The sequence below is a fragment of the Danio rerio genome, chromosome 19 (assembly GCF_049306965.1).
Source record: "Danio rerio strain Tuebingen ecotype United States chromosome 19, GRCz12tu, whole genome shotgun sequence".
In the NCBI taxonomy this organism is placed as follows: domain Eukaryota; kingdom Metazoa; phylum Chordata; class Actinopteri; order Cypriniformes; family Danionidae; genus Danio; species Danio rerio.
This window is the reverse complement of record NC_133194.1, coordinates 18,941,629-18,964,583: the sequence shown is the minus strand read 5'-3', so window position 1 is coordinate 18,964,583 and position 22,955 is coordinate 18,941,629. Positions and strand designations below refer to the sequence as shown.

The 22,955-nt window shown below is 33.5% G+C and overlaps 1 protein-coding gene across 4 annotated transcripts in view; it reads left to right on the top strand.

Moving 5' to 3' along the window:
- Nucleotides 1-17,357: 17,357 nt before the first annotated feature.
- Nucleotides 17,358-22,955, top strand: part of top2b (DNA topoisomerase II beta) — a 97,143-nt gene continuing 91,545 nt past the window's right edge. For 3 of the 4 annotated variants that reach the window (XR_012394698.1, XM_005159507.5, XM_068215173.2), the window contains exon 1: nt 17,358-17,865. Coding sequence is in view for 2 of the 4 variants with exons in the window: in XM_005159507.5 (XP_005159564.1) it covers nt 17,824-17,865 (42 nt within the window). In the remaining 2 variants the exon portion in view is untranslated. The remainder of the gene's footprint in view (nt 17,866-22,955) is intronic. The other variant, NM_001045191.2, reaches the window with a different exon arrangement.

The following is a 22,955-nucleotide window of genomic DNA, read 5'->3' as shown; positions in this document are numbered from 1 at the left end:
ATCACTCATTTAATAAGCAAACCAGGCCAAAATGTTGTTTAGCTTGCGTCAAACTGGATGGACAATTTACAAACATATTGAATACAAAGGCTGGTTATTTTATGCAATGAGGGACAATAGGCCTATTACAAATTAAAGAAAATTATTTGCATATTAAAACGAAAATATATAATACAACAACAGATCCTACCTCGTAAGAAATGACTTTAGATAATGTAAATAAGCATCAAGTTTTTTTTTTGAGATTGTGTGTCTAATTCAGTAGTGTAGTGCGTTCGCGTGGGTTTCCTCCGCGTGCTCCGGTTTTCCCCACAGTCCAAAGACATGCGGTACAGGTGAATTGGGTAGGCTAAATTGTCCGTTCTGTATAAGTGTGTGTGTATGTGTGGATGTTTCCCAGAGATGGGTTGTGGCTGGAAGGGCATCCGCTGCATAAAAACTTGCTAAATAAGTTGGCGGTTCATTCCGCTGTGGCGACCCCAGATTAATAAAGGGACTAAGCCGACAAGAAAATGAATGAATAATGTGCAATACTAATTTAAAATACGTATCACTAACCTTATATGTGAAATAGCAGGGCCCGCTGTAGCACTTTCTCAAGAAGAGCAAATGTCAAATTATTAGCGCAACGCACATGTAGCGAGCTCATCTGTTTGTCGGAACTACTAGACACAATTTTTTTTTATCAACTATAATGTGTTTAATTAGTTAATTTGAAATTTATTTCATTATTCCAGCAATAATTGTTGAGTGAAAGAATGCGCTAGAAATATGCATTGCGGCTCCCTTTATTGTACAGGCTTATTGCACTTAAACTTTTTTAGGTTCGGCTCTCGAATTAGTAAGGTTATGAGTAAATGTTATTTAAAATATTTAAAGCCTGCCATCTAGCCTACAATACAGCAAATTTAATAATAAAAAATAATAATTATAAAAAATAATAATAAAAAATAATAAGACATGCCTACTTTGGCGTTGCAATAAAATAGTATTAATTATCAAATAAATAATTACAATATATAATTAAAATAGGAAGAAATAAATGAAAACAAATGGTACCCTTTGTTTTTATAGCAGGGCCCAAAGTGTTCTTATTCTGGTTCTGCTAACAACTATTAAAAAGAAAAAAAAACACACCAAACAATAAAAACACTAGTAACTGATAATAATAATAATAATAATAATAATTATTATTATTATTATTATTATTATTATAAAGCCCTTGCTCTGAAACAATCATGCAAACCAGGTGCTCCTCGGAAATGACTATCTTTGCTCTGCATCAGGTGCACAGCAGCAAGAAGCTTGGCAGTGAACTATGACCTTATTTTAATGACAAATGTCTAAGAATACTGCTTTACGTTTTTATTTAATTCATACATACGCAATGAATGTAAGCCTGCTAACTGTGTGTGGTTCAAATGATAGAATATGTAAACTTAGTTAATATATAATTAAATAATAATAATTAAAAGCCTGCGTGTAAGGCTTTTATTTTGAGGGTGACGTCACGAGCGCAGATTTGGTTGACCAATTAGAGGAAAGTGGGCGTTTCAGCACCGCCTACATGTGTAAAATGAATTTTAAAGTCGTTTATCCGTTTTCCTACCCTAAACCAAAAAACGAAAATCCAGCCAAAATCTCGTTTTTTCGTTTTCTCGTGAGCAAAAGAAAAACGGAAAAACGGCCGTTTTCTTCATTTCCTTTATTCCGTTTGAAAATGGAAAACAAATGAACAAAACGTACACGGTCCGTGTATCATCCGTTCATTTGATTATTCCTTTTATTACGGAAAACGAAACATCAGAAAAACGATGAATATTTCGTTTTTCTGTTTATTCTGTAGGCAGAAAAAACGGAAACTCATCTGTTATTCTGCTTATTAACTTAAAACGAAATATTAAAACAAACACAAAACCAAAACGAAATAATGAGTCAAAATATGGTCCGTGTGTACGTTTTGTTCATTTGTTTCCCATTTTCAAACGGAATAAAGGAAATGGAGAAAACGGCCGTTTTTCCGTTTTTCTTTTGCTCACGAGAAAACGAAAAAACGAGATTTTGGCTGGATTTTCGTTTTTTGGTTTAGGGTAGGAAAACGGATAAACGACTTTAAAATTCATTTTACACATGTAGGCGGTGCTGAAACGCCCACTTTCCTCTAATTGGTTAACCAAATCTGCGCTCGTGACGTCACCCTCAAAATAAAAGCCTTACACGCAGGCTTTTAATTATTATTATTTAATTATATATATAAACAAAGTTTACATATTCTATCATTTGAACCACACACAGTTAGCAGGCTTACATTCATTACGTATGTATAAATTAAATAAAAACGTAAATCAGCAGTATTCTTAGACATTTGTCATTAAAATAAGGTCATAGTTCACTGCCAAACTTCTTGCTGCTGTGCACCTGATGCTGAGCAAAGAAAGCCATTTCCGAGCAGCACCTGGTTTACATGATTGTTTCAGAGCTATTGTAGGCCTAAATAATAGCCTACTCTGTATAAAATAATAATTTATTATTATTATTATTATTATTATTATTATTAGGCCTATTATTATTAGTATTGTTATTATTATTATTTACTTAGTTATTTAATGGTTGTAAGAACACAATGGACCCTGCATGGGGCTATAATAAATGGTACCATTTGTTTCTATTGGATTTTCTCCTATTTTAATTTAATATATGCCTTTAGCCTATTGTAAATATTTATTTGATAATTAATACTTTTTTATTGCAACGTCAAAGTAGGCCTGTCTTATTATTATTATTTTTTGTTATTATTTTGTCGTTGTTGTTGTTATTATTATTGTAGCAGGAACATAGCCACAGGTGTGGCAGAGTGTGCTGGTGCCACCCAAAGTGGCATCTTGCACCTGAAAATAGATGCCTTCGCGCTCAAGCGCGCGCAAAAAAACTTGCACAGGCAAAAGTAATGATGAATGTGTTGAAGGGAAAAAAAACATTCTAATTATTTGTTAATAAAATAGTGCAACATTATTCTCAGTCAGTGTAGGCTGAAAAAATTAAGATCGCCAGCATTTCAAGGGTGGTTTTATTTTTAGTTCATTGCTGTGACGCGCTATATTTCACTAAGGCTGCATGAGACTGCGCATCTTGCTTATTTTCTCTATTTTACATACAGAACATATCATACAGTCCAGGTTCTACCGTTCTAGTGAGTGTGGGGCATGGCTGTACGGTGGTAAAGTGGATTATTTCTTGGCAAATTCATAATGATTCACTTTGTTTAGTAATAAATTTCATAGTTATAAAATAACTACATTTCAAGAATATGTTAACACTTTCAACTATTTAGGATTATTTATTGCATCAAAAGTAATTCAAAGTAACATTAAATGTACGTATAAACTGCTTAATTTGTGTGTGTAAACACCAAAGATGCAAAAAGCTTATTTAGACCAGAATAGGCCTACTAAATGCAACAGTCAATGTATGTAAACTTATGACCTAAAATGTCTTAAATGACTAAATTTAAGTCTTTTTAAGTTTTTAAATAATTTAAGTTTAACATAAATGATTTAAACTTTAAACTTCAAATTAACAGAGGATGGCAAATAAATTGTTTATTAAATGGAGGTCAGGTGTCTATCTTAATAATAATTATTAAATATTATGACACTACAGTGGTGTATTGGAGAGTACGCACCTTTTAATTAATTAATTTTAAATAAGTGGTTTATCCTAAATAAAATGCAATGGGTGTGCAATGAATAGTTTGAAAACCCCTGGTTCAGACTAGACGAGCTAGCTGTCTGTGCGCTGCGCTAATAACTTGGCATTTAAAAAATTTGACCTTAAATTCACAGTAAATTACTGGCTAATAATTGCATTACTTTCACAGTAAATTACTGTATGTAAATTCACAGTAAATTATTGTGAGGTAGTTCACAGTAATTTACTGTGGTTTCGTCACATTAAATTATTGTGAAATTACAACCATATATTGTAACTTTACAGTAGATAATAAAGTCCGTTACTGTGATTTCACAGTAATATCTTGTAGAATTAACTATATTTTACTGTGAATTTGCAAAACGATTACTGTGATTTAGCAGTAGGTTGCAGTTTAAATACCTGATTTAACTGTAAAGTTACAGTTATATCCCGGATTACAGTTTGGTGCTGTAAAATTTCAAAGCAATTTTAGGTCACACAAAAATGAAAATTCTATCTTGATTTACTCACCCTCAGGTTGTTCCAGCTCTGTTAAAAATGATTTTTTTTTTTTTGTTAAACACAGGAATAAAAATATCAAATATTCCCCTTTGTGTCCAAACAACCTGAGGATGCGTAAATGACGACAGAATCTTCATTTTTGGGTGATCTGAGAAGACTCTAAAATCAAAATAAAAACAAACACACATACATTTTACAGATTTATTTAACAGCTTAATGACATCTGTGTAAACATTTCAGAAAACTTTCAAAAGGTGAAGGTGAAGCCTCAAAAATACTATAAGAACATATTAATAAAAAAATCTGACATCATATGTAGCATACATATAAAAAGCAGTGCTTCAGAGTGTGCTCTCTCTCTCTCTCTCTCATTATATAAATATATACATGAGAGAGAGAGAGAGAGACAAAACTTCTTGCTAAATTAGGCAGTCGTCTATTCAAGGTCAATCATTTTCCTGATAATTTTACACACTTGCTGGTTGATGTGTCTTCTCTGCTTCTTTGACTTCGTCTGTCTTCCATCTCCAAACTGGTTCCCAAAAAGCACCTATAAGCAAAAGGGCAGACAAACAGTTAGCTTCATACAACAGTACTGGGACACTACTGCTGCACTACAGAGCAAAATTACTGTTAGCTCTGTTTGAACATGCTGACAAACCTGTAGCTCAGTCAAACTGCAATCATTTAAACAAAAACATCTGAAAAACATTTCCATCACAAACACACAATCAAGAACAGTCCAACAACAAATAGTGGTTTTAATGACCTCGGCAGAGCATTTTAAAACAGTTGATTTGATTTACACCTTCTGTTTATAGACTATAATCTAATGCTGGGTTCACACTTATTGCAAAGTTAACACATGCATCACAGTACTTGCTCTTGAATACTAGCAGGATGTTTCTTGCATCAAGCTAATTTTTCATGATTTAAATATTAGGAAAATTTTGCAAAAAAAACTTGATTGAAGTGATACAGCATTTGTGTTGTATTCATTTCAATCAAGTTTTTTGCAAATATTCCAAATATTTTTCAACGTTTTTTGAGTTTCACTTAATTTGTGCTGCCCAGTAAAAATTTCCCACTATTTATGCATTTGCAATGACTTGCATGTAATCCACTCACCTGAATAGGTAACTTCACATATGGTATAAGAGCCCCATCCTTTTAAAGACAGCTTCCCCTCTGGTCTCCAGCACAGACAAACAAATTGTGTCTGCAACACGGCCCTTTATTACAAGGGGACAAGGGGAGTCATGACTTGTGCTCCTATACATTCCTTGTTTAACCCCCCAAAACAAGCCCTCAGTTACAATATTTATTGTAGACATTACCTTACATTCCAGAGTGCAAAAGGCATCTTCAGCATACTTCAGTTTCAGACCAGATCCAAAGTCAGTTGTGAAATCCGGGTGAGGTCCCATGACCACTCGACCCTCCAAGGAATAAGACTAAAAGGGGGAAAGAAGGACTAAATTAGAGGTGTTTGTGAATAATTAAATTTGTTTGTAGAAACAAAGTTGACATTCCATGCTCTGCTTATTAAAAACCAAGCAAACAAACACACATGCCCAGTAAAATTGCTAATAAAAATAAAAACTATAGTTTAAAAAATCTTTGTCTAATATTTACTAGGACTGGAGGTACTGGTGGAACTTCTGGAAGAAGAAAAAGAGTTTGTACAAGAAACTGCTCACAACAAATCTGTGAAAAACCTGACATTTAAAAATCTAATAAAAATGACGAAGGCATCAACTTTACCTTTAATAATCAAGCCATGGTTGATTGGTAGCATCAGTGTTTCAACATCAATGGCTGTGGCTGCAAAAAAATATGAATATAATAAGAGTAGAATAAGACTCAACCTAACACACACACACACACACACACATATATATATATATATATATAATGAATTTAGGTTATATTTGTGTGCTCAGAATTTACTCACCTCACACTTCAGCTATTATCAGGTAACTGTTACACCTGAACACCAAAAAATTAAATCTACAGTTAGTGAAAATATACAATTAGTTCTCATTAGTAAATGTTAGCACTGCATTAACACCAGTGAGAAATATACAATATGTACTGTGTTAGTTTAAAATAATACAACTCATTTAATAAAACAGTTAAGACTTGTTTCATAATGAGTTTAGTTTATTTAACTAACTTAACGTTAACGTTACAGTGAACAAAATTAAAGTACATGATGGTGACTAACCGTAACGTTAACTTAAGTGAAGGCCAGAGCTTACCTTAACTTTAGTCATTTCACCTTTACTTCAGTCTTGTACTGAAACAGAAAATGCAGTTAACAAGAAGTTAATTAAAGAAAATTCCCTTTCTTTTTTCAGGAACTAACGTTAACGTTATGCTAATACCTCAGAAAACACTACAATCACCATCTGGCGTTGTTTTAAAAAAAGGCGCGCTTAAACCCTGTACGTGCGAGTACAACTAAACTAACGTTACTCGGTAAATTCCTGTTAAATGACATGCACTATACAGAAATACACATACAACAATTATTTAAAGGACAAAAGTCATATTTTAACACTTACCGAGGATGAATCCGTTGGGTGAAGAGACAACGCCTGCGTCGTCTCTGGTGATTGCGCTTGTTTGCGTTCGAGTCGAGTCAGTTCTGTTCAATGAATCGGCTCCTTTAAGTGAACAGTAAAGAGTCGAATTCGGCTCCTTTAAGTGAACAGTAAAGAGTCGAATTCGCCTGAAAACGATTCCGTTTTGTATAATATTGTAAGACGCAAACATATAATTCATTAATATTTCATCATATTGCTTGGTTCGTGTACTGCTTGTACACGAATTGCTTGTTGATGACGATGAGCTCATGAACACGTCTGATAAAATATCTGAATCTGATTCAATGTCACACGAGTCCTGAACCGAAGCAGTGCAAAAGTAATATATTGATTGAAATATAAAGTTAATTATTTTCTTCGCCATTCAAAATATGACATATCTCTGACTTCAACAATAAGAATAAAGTTCGTTTGGAGTGTATTGAGAATTATTATTTTTTCCTCCCAGGATTCATTTTGCACCAAGCTGCATCAAGCTGTAATGGTGGATGAGAAGGCACATAATATTATAAATATTGCTTGTATGTAATGAAATAAAGTTTTAACACTTTTTCATGCGAGAATGTAGTTCTTCAAAACTCAAATCTGTGGATTGTTAGTAAAGATTGTGTGTAATTTTAAGTGTGTTTTGCCGGTAGCGGAGATCTATGACCTCCAGGCGGTAACGGCGCTCATTACTCATGTATCCGCCGAGAGGCGCCTGTCTTCAGGCTAGACATTGGGACAATTGCCCCGTCTTCGATGGCTCTATATGCGTCCGAAAATGAAGTTTTAACTGTTTTTCATGCTAGAATGTAGTTGTTTAAAACTCTAATCTGTGGTTTATTTATATAGATAAAAATAATAATAATTTATATGTATATATAATTCTGAGATTAGTGACCTCCAGGCGATGACAGGTGCCCAATACTCATGGAACCGTCTAAAGCAGACATTTACCCTGACATTGAAATAATTGTTGGCTGTTTAACAGTGTTTGGTTTCATTAGTTAATTACTTTTTATTCCAGTTTATTATGTTTTGGCTAAGCACACAGTTGTTCATTAAATATTATTTCCTATTCTATTTTAACTGTATAAAATTAAATAAAGGTGCAGTACAACAAAAAAGATGTTGGTAACCAAATCGTTTTGGGGGCTATAACATTCTGTTATTATCTGTTAAAAGTTCATTTGTATTAATTTCTACGTTGAGTTAAAAAAGGGTTTGAATTTCTATAACTAACGTGCAAAAGATATAGCCCTTTTCACAGTAATTTGCTGTAATCATGCTACCTGCCGTAATTTCACAATAAAATTATGAATACAACATATTACTGTGAATTTTTCAGTTAAATACTGTGAAGGGATACTAATGTAATTTACTGTGAAAAATTACAGTAACTTGTTGTGAAAACCTGGAAATTTTTTACAGTGCTCTTTTCGGTGCTGCCAGATGCATTTATAATGCATAAAAAATAAAAAAGGTAATTCGGTAAAGCGCGCGATGCGCACAGAAATAAGCGCACTATATGCATATGTCGAATTAAGTTCTCTTTTTCTTTAATCAAGACTTTTCCATTCGAGGAATTACAGTTATTAATAGCTTAGTCCTTATAAACGATCAGTTTATAAAATACACAATTTACGGATCAAGCCTAATGAAGAATAAGAAGAATATGCAACGCATTATGATCCTTGAATGATCAGAGCGCATTTATATAAACTATATATTTTATATAATCCATAAATATTAAAAAACATTATACATTTAAAGTAATGGAACATTATATGTTATAAAATCTAAACTATTATTTAGGCTACAGGCTGTTCACCGCGTGCGTCAAAGAAAAGACATGACACAATCTCTATAAAAACTAGTTGTTTATTTACAATATCTAAAGGGATATAAAACATCTAACATGCATCTCCATTCTCAGCGAGTTTCTGTGTTCTGCATCCTTCACAGACCGAGGTCTCATTCCGAGGTAATCTGTAAATATTCTCATTTGGTTCTGGCACATTCTATGACTACAGTTATAATACAGGTTATGGAACTATTTCACTTTAATTTCATATTATTATTTTATTAAACAAACAAACCAGTTTTCGTTTTGGCTCTGCATGCAGCGTATTGGATCTTTGAAGCATTGCACTTTAAATGTTATTCCTTCTTTTTATTTTTATTGTATTTTTAATATTTTTAATTATACAACACAAAATTGGTTCTAAACAGATACATTTTCCTATAGGCTATGATGAAGTGTACATTTTTGTTCACACAGGTCCTATACAAAACTGTGTGGATGGATGATTTGTTTCTCCGTGAAAATCACTCATTTAATAAGCAAAACAGGCCAAAATGTTGTTTAGCTTGCGTCAAACTGGATGGACAATTTACAAACATATTGAATACAAAGGCTGGTTATTTTATGCAATGAGGGACCTATTACAAATTAAAGAAAATTATTTGCATATTAAAACGAAAATATATAATACAACAACAGATCCTACCTCAGAAATGACTTTAGATAATGTAAATAAGCATCAAGTTTTTTTTTTGAGATTGTGTGTCTAATTCAGTAGTGTAGTGCGTTCGCGTGGGTTTCCTCCGGGTGCTCCGGTTTTCCCCACAGTAAAAAGACATGCGGTACAAGTGAATTGGGTAGGCTAAATTGTCCATACTGTATAAGTGTGTGTGTATGTGTGGATGTTTCCCAGAGATGGGTTGTGGCTGGAAGGGCATCCGCTGCATAAAAACTTGCTAAATAAGTTGGCGGTTCATTCCGCTGTGGCGACCCCAGATTAATAAAGGGACCAAGCCGACAAGAAAATGAATGAATAATGTGCAATACTAATTTAAAATACATATCACTAAGCTTATATGTGAAATAGCAGGGCCCGCTGTAGCACTTTCTCAAGAAGAGCAAATGTCAAATTAGTAGCGCAACGCACATGCAGCGAGCTCATCTGTTTGTCGGAACTACTAGACACAATTTTTTTATCACCTAAAATGTGTTTAATTGGTTAATTTGAAATTTATTTCATTAATTCAGCAATAATTGTTGAGTGAAAGAATGCGCTAGAAATATGCATTGCGGCTCCCTTTATTGTACAGGCTTATTGCACTTAAACTTTTTTTAGGTTCGGCTCTCGAATTAGTAAGGTTATGAGTAAATGTTATTTAAAATATTTAAAGCCTGCCATCTAGCCTACAATAACAGCAAATTTAATAAAAAAAAAATAATAAGACAGGCCTACTTTGGCGTTGCAATAAAATAGTATTAATTATCAAATAAATAATTACAATATATAATTAAAATAGGAAGAAATAAATGAAAACAAATGGTACCCTTTGTTTTTATAGCAGGGCCCAAAGTGTTCTTATTCTGGTTCTGGTAACAACTATTAAAAAGAAGAAAAAAAAACACACCAAACAATAAAAACACTAGTAACTGATAATAATAATAATAATAATAATAATAATAATAATTATTATAATTATCATTATTATTATTATTATTATTATTATTATTATTATTATTATAAAGCCCTTGCTCTGAAACAGTCATGCAAACCAGGTGCTGCTCGGAAATGGCTTTCTTTGCTCAGCATCAGGTGCACAGCAGCAAGAAGTTTGGCAGTGAACTATGACCTTATTTTAATGACAAATGTCTAAAAATACTGCTGATTTACGTTTTTATTTAGTTTATACATACGCAATGAATGTAAGCCTGCTAACTGTGTGTGGTTCAAATGATAGAATATGTAAACTTTGTTTATATATATAATTAAATAATAATAATTAAAAGCCTGCGTGTAAGGCTTTTATTTTGAGGGTGACGTCACGAGCGCAGATTTGGTTAACCAATTAGAGGAAAGTGGGCGTTTCAGCACCGCCTACATGTGTAAAATGAATTTTAAAGTCGTTTATCCGTTTTCCTACCCTAAACCAAAAAACGAAAATCCAGCCAAAATCTCGTTTTTTCGTTTTCTCGTGAGCAAAAGAAAAACGGAAAAACGGCCGTTTTCTCCATTTCCTTTATTCCGTTTGAAAATGGGAAACAAATGAACAAAACGTACACACGGACCATATTTTGACTCATTATTTCGTTTTGGTTTTGTGTTTGTTTTAATATTTCGTTTTAAGTTAATAAGCAGAATAACAGATGAGTTTCCGTTTTTTCTGCCTACAGAATAAACAGAAAAACGAAATATTCATCGTTTTTCTGATGTTTCGTTTTCCGTAATAAAAGGAATAATCAAATGAACGGATGATACACGGACCGTACACGGACCGTACACGGACCATTTTTTGACTCATTATTTCGTTTTGGTTTTGTGTTTGTTTTAATATTTCGTTTTAAGTTAATAAGCTGAATAACAGATGAGTTTCCGTTTTTTCTGCCTACAGAATAAACAGAAAAACGAAATATTCATCGTTTTTCTGATGTTTCGTTTTCCGTAATAAAAGGAATAATCAAATGAACGGATGATACACGGACCCTTTCCGTTTTTTCTGCCTACAGAATAAACAAAAACAAAATATTCATCGTTTTTCTGATGTTTCGTTTTCCGTAATAAAAGGAATAATCAAATGAACGGATGATACACGGTCCGTGTACGTTTTGTTCATTTGTTTTCCATTTTCAAACCGAATAAAGGAAATGGAGAAAACGGCCGTTTTTCCGTTTTTCTTTTGCTCACGAGAAAACGAAAAAACGAGATTTTGGCTGGATTTTCGTTTTTTGGTTTAGGGTAGGAAAACGGATAAACGACTTTAAAATTCATTTTACACATGTAGGCGGTGCTGAAACGCCCACTTTCCTCTAATTGGTCAACCAAATCTGCGTTCGTGACGTCGTGCTAAAAATAAAAGTCTTACACGCAGGCTTTTAATTATTATTATTTAATTTTATATTAACTAAGTTTACATATTCTATCATTTGAACCACACACAGTTAGCAGGCTTACATTCATTGCGTATGTATAAATTAAATAAAAACGTAAATCAGCAGTATTCTTAGACATTTGTCATTAAAATAAGGTCATAGTTCACTGCCAAGCTTCTTGCTGCTGTGCACCTGATGCTGAGCAAAGAAAGCCATTTCCGAGCAGCACCTGGTTTACATGATTGTTTCAGAGCTATTGTAGGCCTAAATAATAGCCTACTCTGTATAAAATAATAATTTATTATTATTATTATTATGCCTATTATTATTAGTATTGTTAATTTTATTATTTACTTAGTTATTCAATGGTTGTAAGAACACATTGGACCCTGCATGGGGCTATAATAAATGGTACCATTTGTTTCTATTGGATTTTCTCCTATTTTAATTTAATATATGCCTTTAGCCTATTGTAAATATTTATTTGATAATTAATACTTTTTTATTGCAACGTCAAAGTAGGCCTGTCTTATTATAAATTTTTTTTTGTTATTATTTTGTCGTTGTTGTTGTTATTATTATTGTAGCAGGGACATAGCCACAGGTGTGGCAGAGTGTGCTGGTGCCACCCAAAGTGGCATCTTGCACCTGAAAATAGATGCCTTCGCGCTCAAGCGCGCAAAAAACTTGCACAGGCAAAAGTAATGATGAATGTGTTGAAAGAAAAAAAAAACATTCTAATTATTTGTTAATAAAATAGTGCAACATTATTCTCAGTCAGTGTAGGCTGAAAAAAATTAAGATCGCCAGCATTTCAAGGGTGGTTTTATTTTTAGTTCATTGCTGTGACGCGCTATATTTCACTAAGGCTGCATGAGACTGCGCATCTTGCTTATTTTCTCTATTTTACATACAGAACATATCATACAGTCCGCAGGTTCTACCGTTCTAGTGAGTGTGGGGCATTGCTTTACAGTGGTAAAGTGGATTATTTCTTGGCAAATTCATAATGATTCACTTTGTTTAGTAATAAATTTCATAGTTATAAAATAACTACATTTCAAGAATATGTTAACACTTTCAACTATTTAGGATTATTTATTGCATCAAAAGTAATTTCAATGTAACATTAAATGTACGTAAATGCAACGGTCAATGTATGTAAACTTATGACCTAAAATGTCTTAAATGACTAAATTTAAGTCTTTTTAAGTTTTTAAATAATTTAAGTTTAACATAAATGATTTAAACTTTAAACTTCAAATTAACAGAGTATGGCAAATAAATTGTTTATTAAATGGAGGTCAGGTGTCTATCTTAATTATAATTATTAAATATTATGACACTATAATTCAGTGGTGTATTGGAGAGGACGCACCCTTTAAATAAGTGGTTTATCCTAAATAAAATGCAATGGGATCGGTGTGCAATAAATAGTTTGAAAACCCCTGGTTCAGACTAGACGAGCTAGCCGTCTGTGCGCTGCGCTAATAACTTGGCATTTGCTCTTTTCGGTGCTGCCAGATGCATTTATAGTGCATAAAAAAATAAAAAAGGTAATTCAGTAAAGCGCGCGATGCGCGCAGAAATAAGTGCACTATATGCATATGTCGAATTAAGTTCTCTTTTTCTTTAATCAAGACTTTTCCATTCGAGGAATTACAGTTATGAATAGCTTAGTCCTTATAAACGATCAGTTTATAAAATACACAATTTACGGATCAAGCCTAATGAAGAATAAGAAGAATATGCAACGCATTATGATCCTTGAATGATCAGAGCGCATTTATATAAACTATATATTTTATATAATCCATAAATATTAAAAAACATTATACATTTAAAGTAATGGAACATTATATGTTATAAAATCTAAACTATTATTTAGGCTACAGGCTAAATAAAGGCGCCTTTTCGGGGCTGTTCAGCGCGTGCGTCAAAGAAAAGACATGACACAATCTCTATAAAAACTTGTTGTTTATTTACAATATCTAAAGGGATATAAAACATCTAACATGCATCTCCATTCTCAACGAGTTTCTGTGTTCTGCATCCTTCACAGACCGAGGTAATCTGTAAATATTCTCATTTGGTTCTGGCACATTCTTGATTAAAGGTGAAACTGACCGGCGCAATGGATGATGTGTCATCTAGAGTGACTACAGTTATAATACAGGTTATGGAACTATTTCACTTTAATTTCATATTATTATTTTATTAAACAAACAAACCAGTTTTTGTTTTGGCTCTGCATGCAGCGTATTGGATCTTTGAAGCATTGCACTTCAAATGTTATTCCTTTTTTTTTTTATTGTATTTTTAATTATACAACACAAAATTGGTTCTAAACAGATACATTTTCCTATAGGCTATGATGAAGTGTATATTTTTGTTCACACAGGTCCTATACAAAACTGTGTGGATGGATGATTTGTTTCTCTGTGAAAATCACTCATTTAATAAGCAAAACAGGCCAAAATGTTGTTTAGCTTGCGTCAAACTGGATGGACAATTTACAAACATATTGAATACAAAGGCTGGTTATTTTATGCAATGAGGGACAATAGGCCTATTACAAATTAAAGAAAATTATTTGCATATTAAAACGAAAATATATAATACAACAGATCCTACCTCGTAAGAAATGACTTTAGATAATGTAAATAGGCATCAAGTTTTTTTTGAGATTGTGTGTCTAAATCAGTAGTGTAGTGCGTTCGCGTGGGTTTCCTCCGGGTGCTCCGGTTTTCCCCACAGTCCAAAGACATGCGGTACAGGTGAATTGGGTAGGCTAAATTGTCCGTACTGTATAAGTGTGTGTGGATGTGTCCCAGAGATGGTTTGTGGCTGGAAGGGCATCCGCTGCGTAAAAACTTGCTAAATAAGTTGACGGTTCATTCCGCTGTGGCGACCCCAGATTAATAAAGGGACTAAGCCGACAAGAAAATGAATGAATAATGTGCAATACTAATTTAAAATACGTATCACTAACCTTATATGTGAAATAGCAGGGCCCGCTGTAGCACTTTCTCAAGAAGAGCAAATGTCAAATTATTAGCGCAACGCACATGTAGCGAGCTCATCTGTTTGTTGGAACTACTAGACACAATTTTTTTATCAACTATAATGTGTTTAATTAGTTAATTTGAAATTTATTTCATTATTCCAGCAAGAATGCGCTAGAAGCATTGCGGCTCCCTTATTGTACAGGCTTATTGCACTTAAACTTTTTTAGGTTCGGCTCTCGAATTAGTAAGGTTATGAGTAAATGTTATTTAAAATATTTAAAGCCTGCCATCTAGCCTACAATAACAGCAAATTTAATAATAAAAAATAATAATAAGACAGGCCTACTTTGGCGTTGCAATAAAATAGTTTAATTATCAAATAAATAATTACAATATATAATTAAAATAGGAAGAAATAAATGAAAACAAATGGTACCCTTTGTTTTTATAGCAGGGCCCAAAGTGTTCTTATTCTGGTTCTGCTAACAACTATTAAAAAGAAAAAAAACACACCAAACAATAAAAACACTAGTAACTGATAATAATAATAATAATAATAATAATAATAATAATTATTATTATTATTATTATTATTATTATTATTATTATTAGTATTATTATTATAAAGCCCTTGCTCTGAAACAATCATGTAAACCAGGTGCTGCTCGGAAATGGCTATCTTTGCTCTGCATCAGGTGCACAGCAGCAAGAAGCTTGGCAGTGAACTATGACCTTATTTTAATGACAAATGTCTAAGAATACTGTTTTACGTTTTTATTTAATTTATACATACGCAATGAATGTAAGCCTGCTAACTGTGTGTGGTTCAAATGATAGAATATGTAAACTTAGTTAATATATAATTAAATAATAATAATTAAAAGCCTGCGTGTAAGGCTTTTATTTTGAGGGTGACGTCACGAGCGCAGATTTGGTTGACCAATTAGAGGAAAGTGGGCGTTTCAGCACCGCCTACATTTTAAAGTCGTTTATCCGTTTTCCTACCCTAAACCAAAAAACGAAAATCCAACCAAAATCTCGTTTTTTCGTTTTCTCGTGAGCAAAAGAAAAACGGAAAAACGGCCGTTTTCTCCATTTCCTTTATTCCGTTTGAAAATGGAAAACAAATGAACAAAACGTACACGGATCATACACGGACCGAAAATCTCATAGGGATTTTCCAGAGATATACACATTAGATGTCGCCTGGCCTATTGTTGTCTATTGGACGGAATGCGTGAATAGCGCCGCCATCTTGCTACAGTGTAGCGCTCTTTTGAAATGAATGCGGGACCAAGTACAGTGGAGGACTGTGGCCATGCAAAGCCAGAGATATACACATAAACACATATATATATATATATATATATGATCGGGAGTTTTCCTGGATGTTAGTATGTATTTTTTTTCTAATTACGAAAATTATAATTTTACATCACTTTTCTACATTGATGAATCAGCACACGGGCATTCCTGACAAAAAGCTTGTGTTGTGTGTACAGAAATGTACTATTCACCCTCCCTGTTAAATTTAATCAAATCTGTGTCCTGAAACACACCTCCTCTGCTTTCACTTCTCATACTGACGGAGAGAGCGATTCGTTTGTGAATGAATCCCCCGATCTCTTTCACTTACGTTAGGCGACAATAATACAAGTTTCTGGCTGCGCAGCATCTCGTTGTCATATTTCTTTTGCATTGTTTGCTGATGTTATTCAACAAAACTAGCATAAGCCGAGTGTTTAGTGCGAGTTGGAGCTGCTTTGCCGTATGGTGATTTCAGTAAGTGATTGTTATCATCAATAATGTTACCCGATTAGCACAAAAGTTCAGAACATATAAAAACAGAAAAAAACACAATATTACATATGAAATGTTCTGCCTTTATGCTTTTTTTTCTTTGTTTGCTCGTTACTACAACCGTAGACAGCGCTAAAGTCCCGCATCTTCACGTAATAACACTGTCTTGACTAGTGCGGTTGAATGACATTTGTCCTGGGAGCACTGTACCAATGTGGCGGCGCTATTGACGCATGCTCAGGGTCCCTATGCGATATCTAGTGTATATATCTATGGGGATTTTGACGAGGGAACCATAGTTCCTCCACTCTATTTAGTCACCAGGTCTAGCGCCATCATATGGGGTTAAAATGCCATTATTTAGATTATTCAGAGAAAAAAAAATACAAATCGAATGCATCCAGAAAAACAAAATGTTAAATGTTAAAATAAACATTAAAATATTTCATAAATAATAAAAAAGTTATTTAGGAATATCCATTCATTATTTTATATTACGTCACAACATAAAACAATTTTACACGAATGGAACAAATTATATATATAGTCTATATCTATATCTATCTATCTATATATATATATATCTATATATATATATATATATATATATATATATATATATATATATTGCACCTTTAGATGAAAGTTCGTCTATCTTCAAGTACAGTATTTTTTTTAGCTTCTTCTATACTTAACATTTTGCAGACAAACAGTTTTATTGTTTGGTGGGATTCTGACAACAGAAAACTGTATTTTTCCCCCCGAAATTTGGTGCGTGACTCTTTACGACGCCAACCAATTATTGGTTGAAATGACGGCACCTCTGATTCTTTGCCATGCTATTGGTCGAGTGGAACTATGGGGGGTATGTCGCCATGCGGATGGTGTAGCCGGACGGACGCTGCGGCTGTTTGTTATTGAATTAAAATCTTTATGTCGAAATATTTTTAATTAGCACTCGAAACAAAAGGTGTATTTGTTTGTGTTATTTATTAAATTATAATAATACTCTGTATTACCATGTAATTACGCTGATTTCGCGTGTTTTAATGTTAAGGAGCTAGATAAAAGTCTCAGTTAGAGTCCTAGGCCCCGAGTAGGCGTCGGTAGTCGATTTTAACAATAGCCGAGGAAGATTCACGTAAGAAGCGGCTACACTTCTTATATGAGACCTGCCTGCAGAAAGTAATCTACATTACAAGACATTTAAACAAAAGGAAGACGAACCATATGAACCCAGTCCGGATGGTGCCTGGCGTTTGAGACGTTTGCAGATTGCATATGGACAGTTTCTGATCGTTTTTCTGGCCACACACAATAGAAAATGTCTAACGGTGCTGCGGGGAGCGGGGGCTTAACATGGGTGGTAAGTCACATATAATTATTAACATTGTAATTAATGTGCTATAAGTACGGACATTTGAGCGTATTGAATACCTTAGTCCCCGTTCGTCCGCTGTATTACACATGTTTTAGCAGCAATATTCTTCTAGTTTAGCGTACAATCTTACCGGTTTTCCGTATTCTATTTCTTACGCAGTTCACACTTTACGTGAACGTTTTTAGACCTTATTTTTAATCATTGTTTGTACAAGGGGATGCAGATTCATGATGCCCTTCATGGTGATGTGAAAGAAAGTTCTTTTGTGTTGATTTTCTTAAGTTGAGAAATGACTCTTGTCATTTCTGCTTCATTGTTACAGTCGCCTTAAGGTAACGTGAAACGCGCAGATGTAATTTATACACACACAGGCTTTTACTTTAGTTTAACGTTAACCAAAAGCCCTAGACTGCATACTGAGCTCAAAGTAGGTAATATAAAGTAGGTATATAAAAAGACCAAAACCCACAACAAAGAGCAACCCATAGTGAGGTATAGCCAACACCAGTACTAATAAACTAGAGTAGCTACTACAACATACTATGGCAAGCTATTTTAACATATAAAACATGCTTTTATATATTCAGACGCTTCTGGTGCTTGTTTTTAGATACTAACGTTAATAGGTTTACCCATAAATTCCTGTACTTAGTTATTTATTAATACTTGCGCATTAAAATTCTTTAGGTAATGTTACTAGTATGTTTTTGATAGATGATAGATAGTTTTCATTCATTGAATATGAGCATTTATTACTCTTAAAAACTGTTACTGGTGCCAAAATAGTGCCAGAACCGATAGTAAAAAAAAAATCCACAAACTTTTTTATGCTAACGTTAAGTATTCTTTTCATTAATAATGATGGTAATAAAAATAACAACAACAAAAATAGCAACATCTCTAAATGAAATAGTTTTTAAAATAATTAAATAAACTCCCCTAATCTAAGGTTTAATAAAGCATTTAAGGTTTATTTAAAATATGGATTCTTGTTTTTTTAACACACTGAAGAAATGAAGTGGATTGTTGTTAAGTGTAGATTATGTGTAAATAAAACTCTTGACAACTGCAAGAACCACTAGTCACAACATCGAAAAAAAAAACATAAACAAAACTGTATGTGAAGCATTAAACTGCACCCCACCTCCAGCTAAATGACAAATAACTGACAACAGTTCACAGTCTTCAGGTAAATAATCAATTTGACTAATCTGAAAAAATGGTTATTGCTTTTATTGAAGAAAAAATGCAGTCTTTGTCAAACGCTTATGTAGATGTGACTACGTTTTGTCATATAGTAAGATTTTTTCTCTTTTGGGAAATGGTTTACACATTTGTTAAGGCCACGTGAATAAATTTATTCAAGGTATAAAGCTTTATTTTGATTTAAGGGATGTTTTTTATCTTCTTACTTTTCATTTTGTTATTAAACATTTAGAAGGTTTAAAATCTGTTTTTGCCTTAATAAATTATTTCTTGTTAGTACTCTTTATTGCAGTCTATCTCAATGGACAGTGAATTTATTTAACTAATTACAGTAACACAAAACATTCAAAATTAGCAAACACATTACATGCTGTCATGAATCTGTACAACATTTGAGCTCTGGGTTCAGAAAGTTCTCAAAATATAGTTTTATAGCAAAGGAAAATGAAGCCAGGGCTATTCAATTAGTTTGTCATGGGTGCCGGTTCATGAAAAGGATCCCAAACGAAGGGCCGGAGAGGTATGACTTGCTATATGAGTGATGACACAACTGCATATAAGAACCCAAATGCTGTATTTTTGCTCCTTAAGACACCCACGTTGGCTTCTTCTACATTAAAATGTTAATATATTGTATTTTGAAACTACATAAAAATCACTGCATTGTACAATAGACTTTTTTTTTTTTACAAACATTCAAATGTTGTATTTCAGAGCACAACGAAAACAGTGCATTGCTGAAGTAGGCTTCTTCTACATTCATATGTTATGTTTTGAACTGTATAACAATTATGGATGCAACAATGATAGATTTTAGTTGTATGATTATAGAGTCTGAAGAATAATCATGATTTCACAGTTATCACGTCTAATGTAAATTCAAGCTTTATATTAGGTAAGTTATTTAGAAAAACTCTTGTTGCCATCTGCATTCATATATAAAACACAAATTAATTTTACTAATAATTCGTCTAACATATCTTTTGTTTACATTGCACTGAAAGGTACACACAACTCTCACCGTAAGATGTTTTCTACTGCGTGTGCCCGTAAAGCCTTAATCGCGATGCTCCGCTTGTGCGCGCATATTGTAATATATTCTGACATTAGAAATAACAAACTTGCAAGCGGAAAAGACGTGATATGGGAACGGCCGCTGCTGTAGTTAATCCGTGTGCGTGCATAATTAGCCTCAGTGTACTTGGTGAACTTTAAAGTAGCTCACAGTTGGCAACTTGGCATAACTTTGTTAAACTGCAGCAGTTTCGTTTCGTTCCGTGCAGCTTTAAGAAGCCTTTACAACTAATTAACTGTGACGTATTAAAGCACAGATAATAGTGAAATAGGCTAATTGTTGCATCCCTATTAACGATATCAGTGCACTGTACAAAAGTCCCTTTCTATAAACATCCAAATATGGTGACTCACGCTCTGTGCAGCCCTTAACTGCAGCTTGTGCTGTATTGAACAGACGCACTTCACTTCATAACTATAGCGGCACACGGTTTGGATTTACGGGCAATTTATATATTATAGTAATATATAATATAATAATATATTATAGGTGGGCATAGATACATTTTTTTTCATCTAGATTGATCTCACTGTAATCTTGAAATTAATCAAAATTAAAATGGCTTATTTGAATTTTGCCGAAGGCATTCAGAATATGCGTGCTACCAAAATAATGACTAAATATAAGTCTCTGAGAACGGGTTTCTTGTAGGGTTGTGACGGTGAGGAAATTTCCCCACCGGTTAATCGACATGTGACAACACCGGTTATACCGGTATCACAGTGGGAGTGGCCGTTTCTTCATGTCCTCTTTTTTTCTGCTTTTAAATAGCTTATAAATGCGTGCGTATAATACTTTCACTTTCAGTTTTGCGGGAATTGCCAATTCGGCGTCAATTGTTTGAATGGACGAAAAGGAAACTACAAAAAAAAATCCCTGTTATTAAACAAAACATAACTTTTATTAACATAACAAATAAAACACAACAATGCTACAGGCTGAAAAAACTGTGGAAGTTGGAACCATACAAATAACCATAAACGCCTATATTGTATATTAACAGCTTAGTCCTTATGAACAAGCCGTTTATAAAATACATTATTAACGAATCTATAGGCTATTGAAGAATAAACCGAATATGAATTATGATCCTTGCATAATGATCACAACTAAACAAGCTAGCACTCATTTTATATATAAACTATATAAAAAAATGTTAAGAATTGGAACATTATGTAAAAAATCTAAAGACTACAGGCTAAATAAAAGCGCCTCGTCAGAGCTAAACATCACCGCACACGTGTTAGTTTACAGCTTCTGTAAAGATCAGACAACCTATACAGATCACACAATCTCAATAAACAACATGTAAATGTATAAATATTTCGATAAGTATTGTTATGGAATATTTATAACTATATGATCTTGCTTTTTGGTTATATCAATACCAGCTATGATCTCTCTTAAAAGCGGCAGTTACAGGCGCTGCATAAGGGTGTCTTACTGTCAGTGGCGGAATACACACAGCACTGGCAAGATGTTTTATTTTTAGTTTTATTTGTTGCAGATTTGCGCGTTGTTCCTTTTAAAAAATACCTTTTATTTTTTAAATCTCTCAAGTTAATGTTGTCTATCGAGTAACATAATCTCCCTCGGATTAGAGTTCAGTGCGCAGTAAGACTATAGACCAACCGCCCTGTAAGTTTAAACACTACAGGTCCACAGCTCTGGTGTGGTATGAATTACATGCTTTAAATGACAGCGGGACATGCTACGTTTAATTTTTATTGTAAAATATACATTATAACCTAGTACACAGTAAAATAATATGTTTTGAATGGCTTGTCAATTGACGGCGTATATAGCCGTTAATTAAATAGGCTGAGCATATTTTCTTTAATATTAAAACGCATTAATTTGCCACCCTTTTATTTTTTTCGTTTACGTATATTTTTATCAAACGAAAAATGCAATGAATTGTTAATTTTGGTTTTCATTTTATTAGAATTAATAGGCCTATAATTTATAGGCTACACAACTCATATTTTTGGCTCCAATTGCGTTTTTAGCGATATCCTACCAATAGACATTTATGCCTGTTAATTTCAGTGGTGTATTTTGACAGATTTCGCAAAGGCTTCAGCTATTCTACCTGTCAGCTGCACCTGCCTAAGTTTTGCAACTTGACTTGTGTTGCGGCTCGATGTCTGAATGAGAGAGAGAGAGAGAGAGAGAGAGAGAGAGAGAGAGATAGATCAGTCCTCAGATTCGATGTGTGGCCGCACGTTTCAGTTACTTTATTGCAATTTTAATATTGGCTCATCTAAATAAACTTTTCGTTTATTAAAAGCTGAAATAATGCCAGACAGAATAGCAACTTTCGGTTTTTGAAGAGAGCGTCCTCAGTTATAAAAGATTTGCCTACACACAGGATGCGCTCTTGTCGGCCTATTCATTATCGATTTTTTTAACATTAAACACATAATCAAGTGGAAAAAAGAACAGCTGAACTTTGGAAAAAGTGCTCACGTTGCCATGATGTTGTTTCTCTGCAGTTGGATTGTCAATGGCCCGGCATTGCTAATTCACTTGTTTTAATAAAAAAATAAGATATATTTATTATTAAACATTGTGAGATGATGGTCGCGTGATTTTTTTAAAATGAGAGTATGCGTTGCGTATTTATGGCCATTGATCTATCCATGACCCACCCATAGTTAAACATAAAGTTGCGTTTATAAATCAGTTATGTTTCCAGATACTGCCACCTTTGTCAGGCAAAGATTGCAGATTGCCTCATTAACGTCTTCAGGTTCTCTTTTGTGTTTGGTTTGAACCCAAAATATTGAAAAAC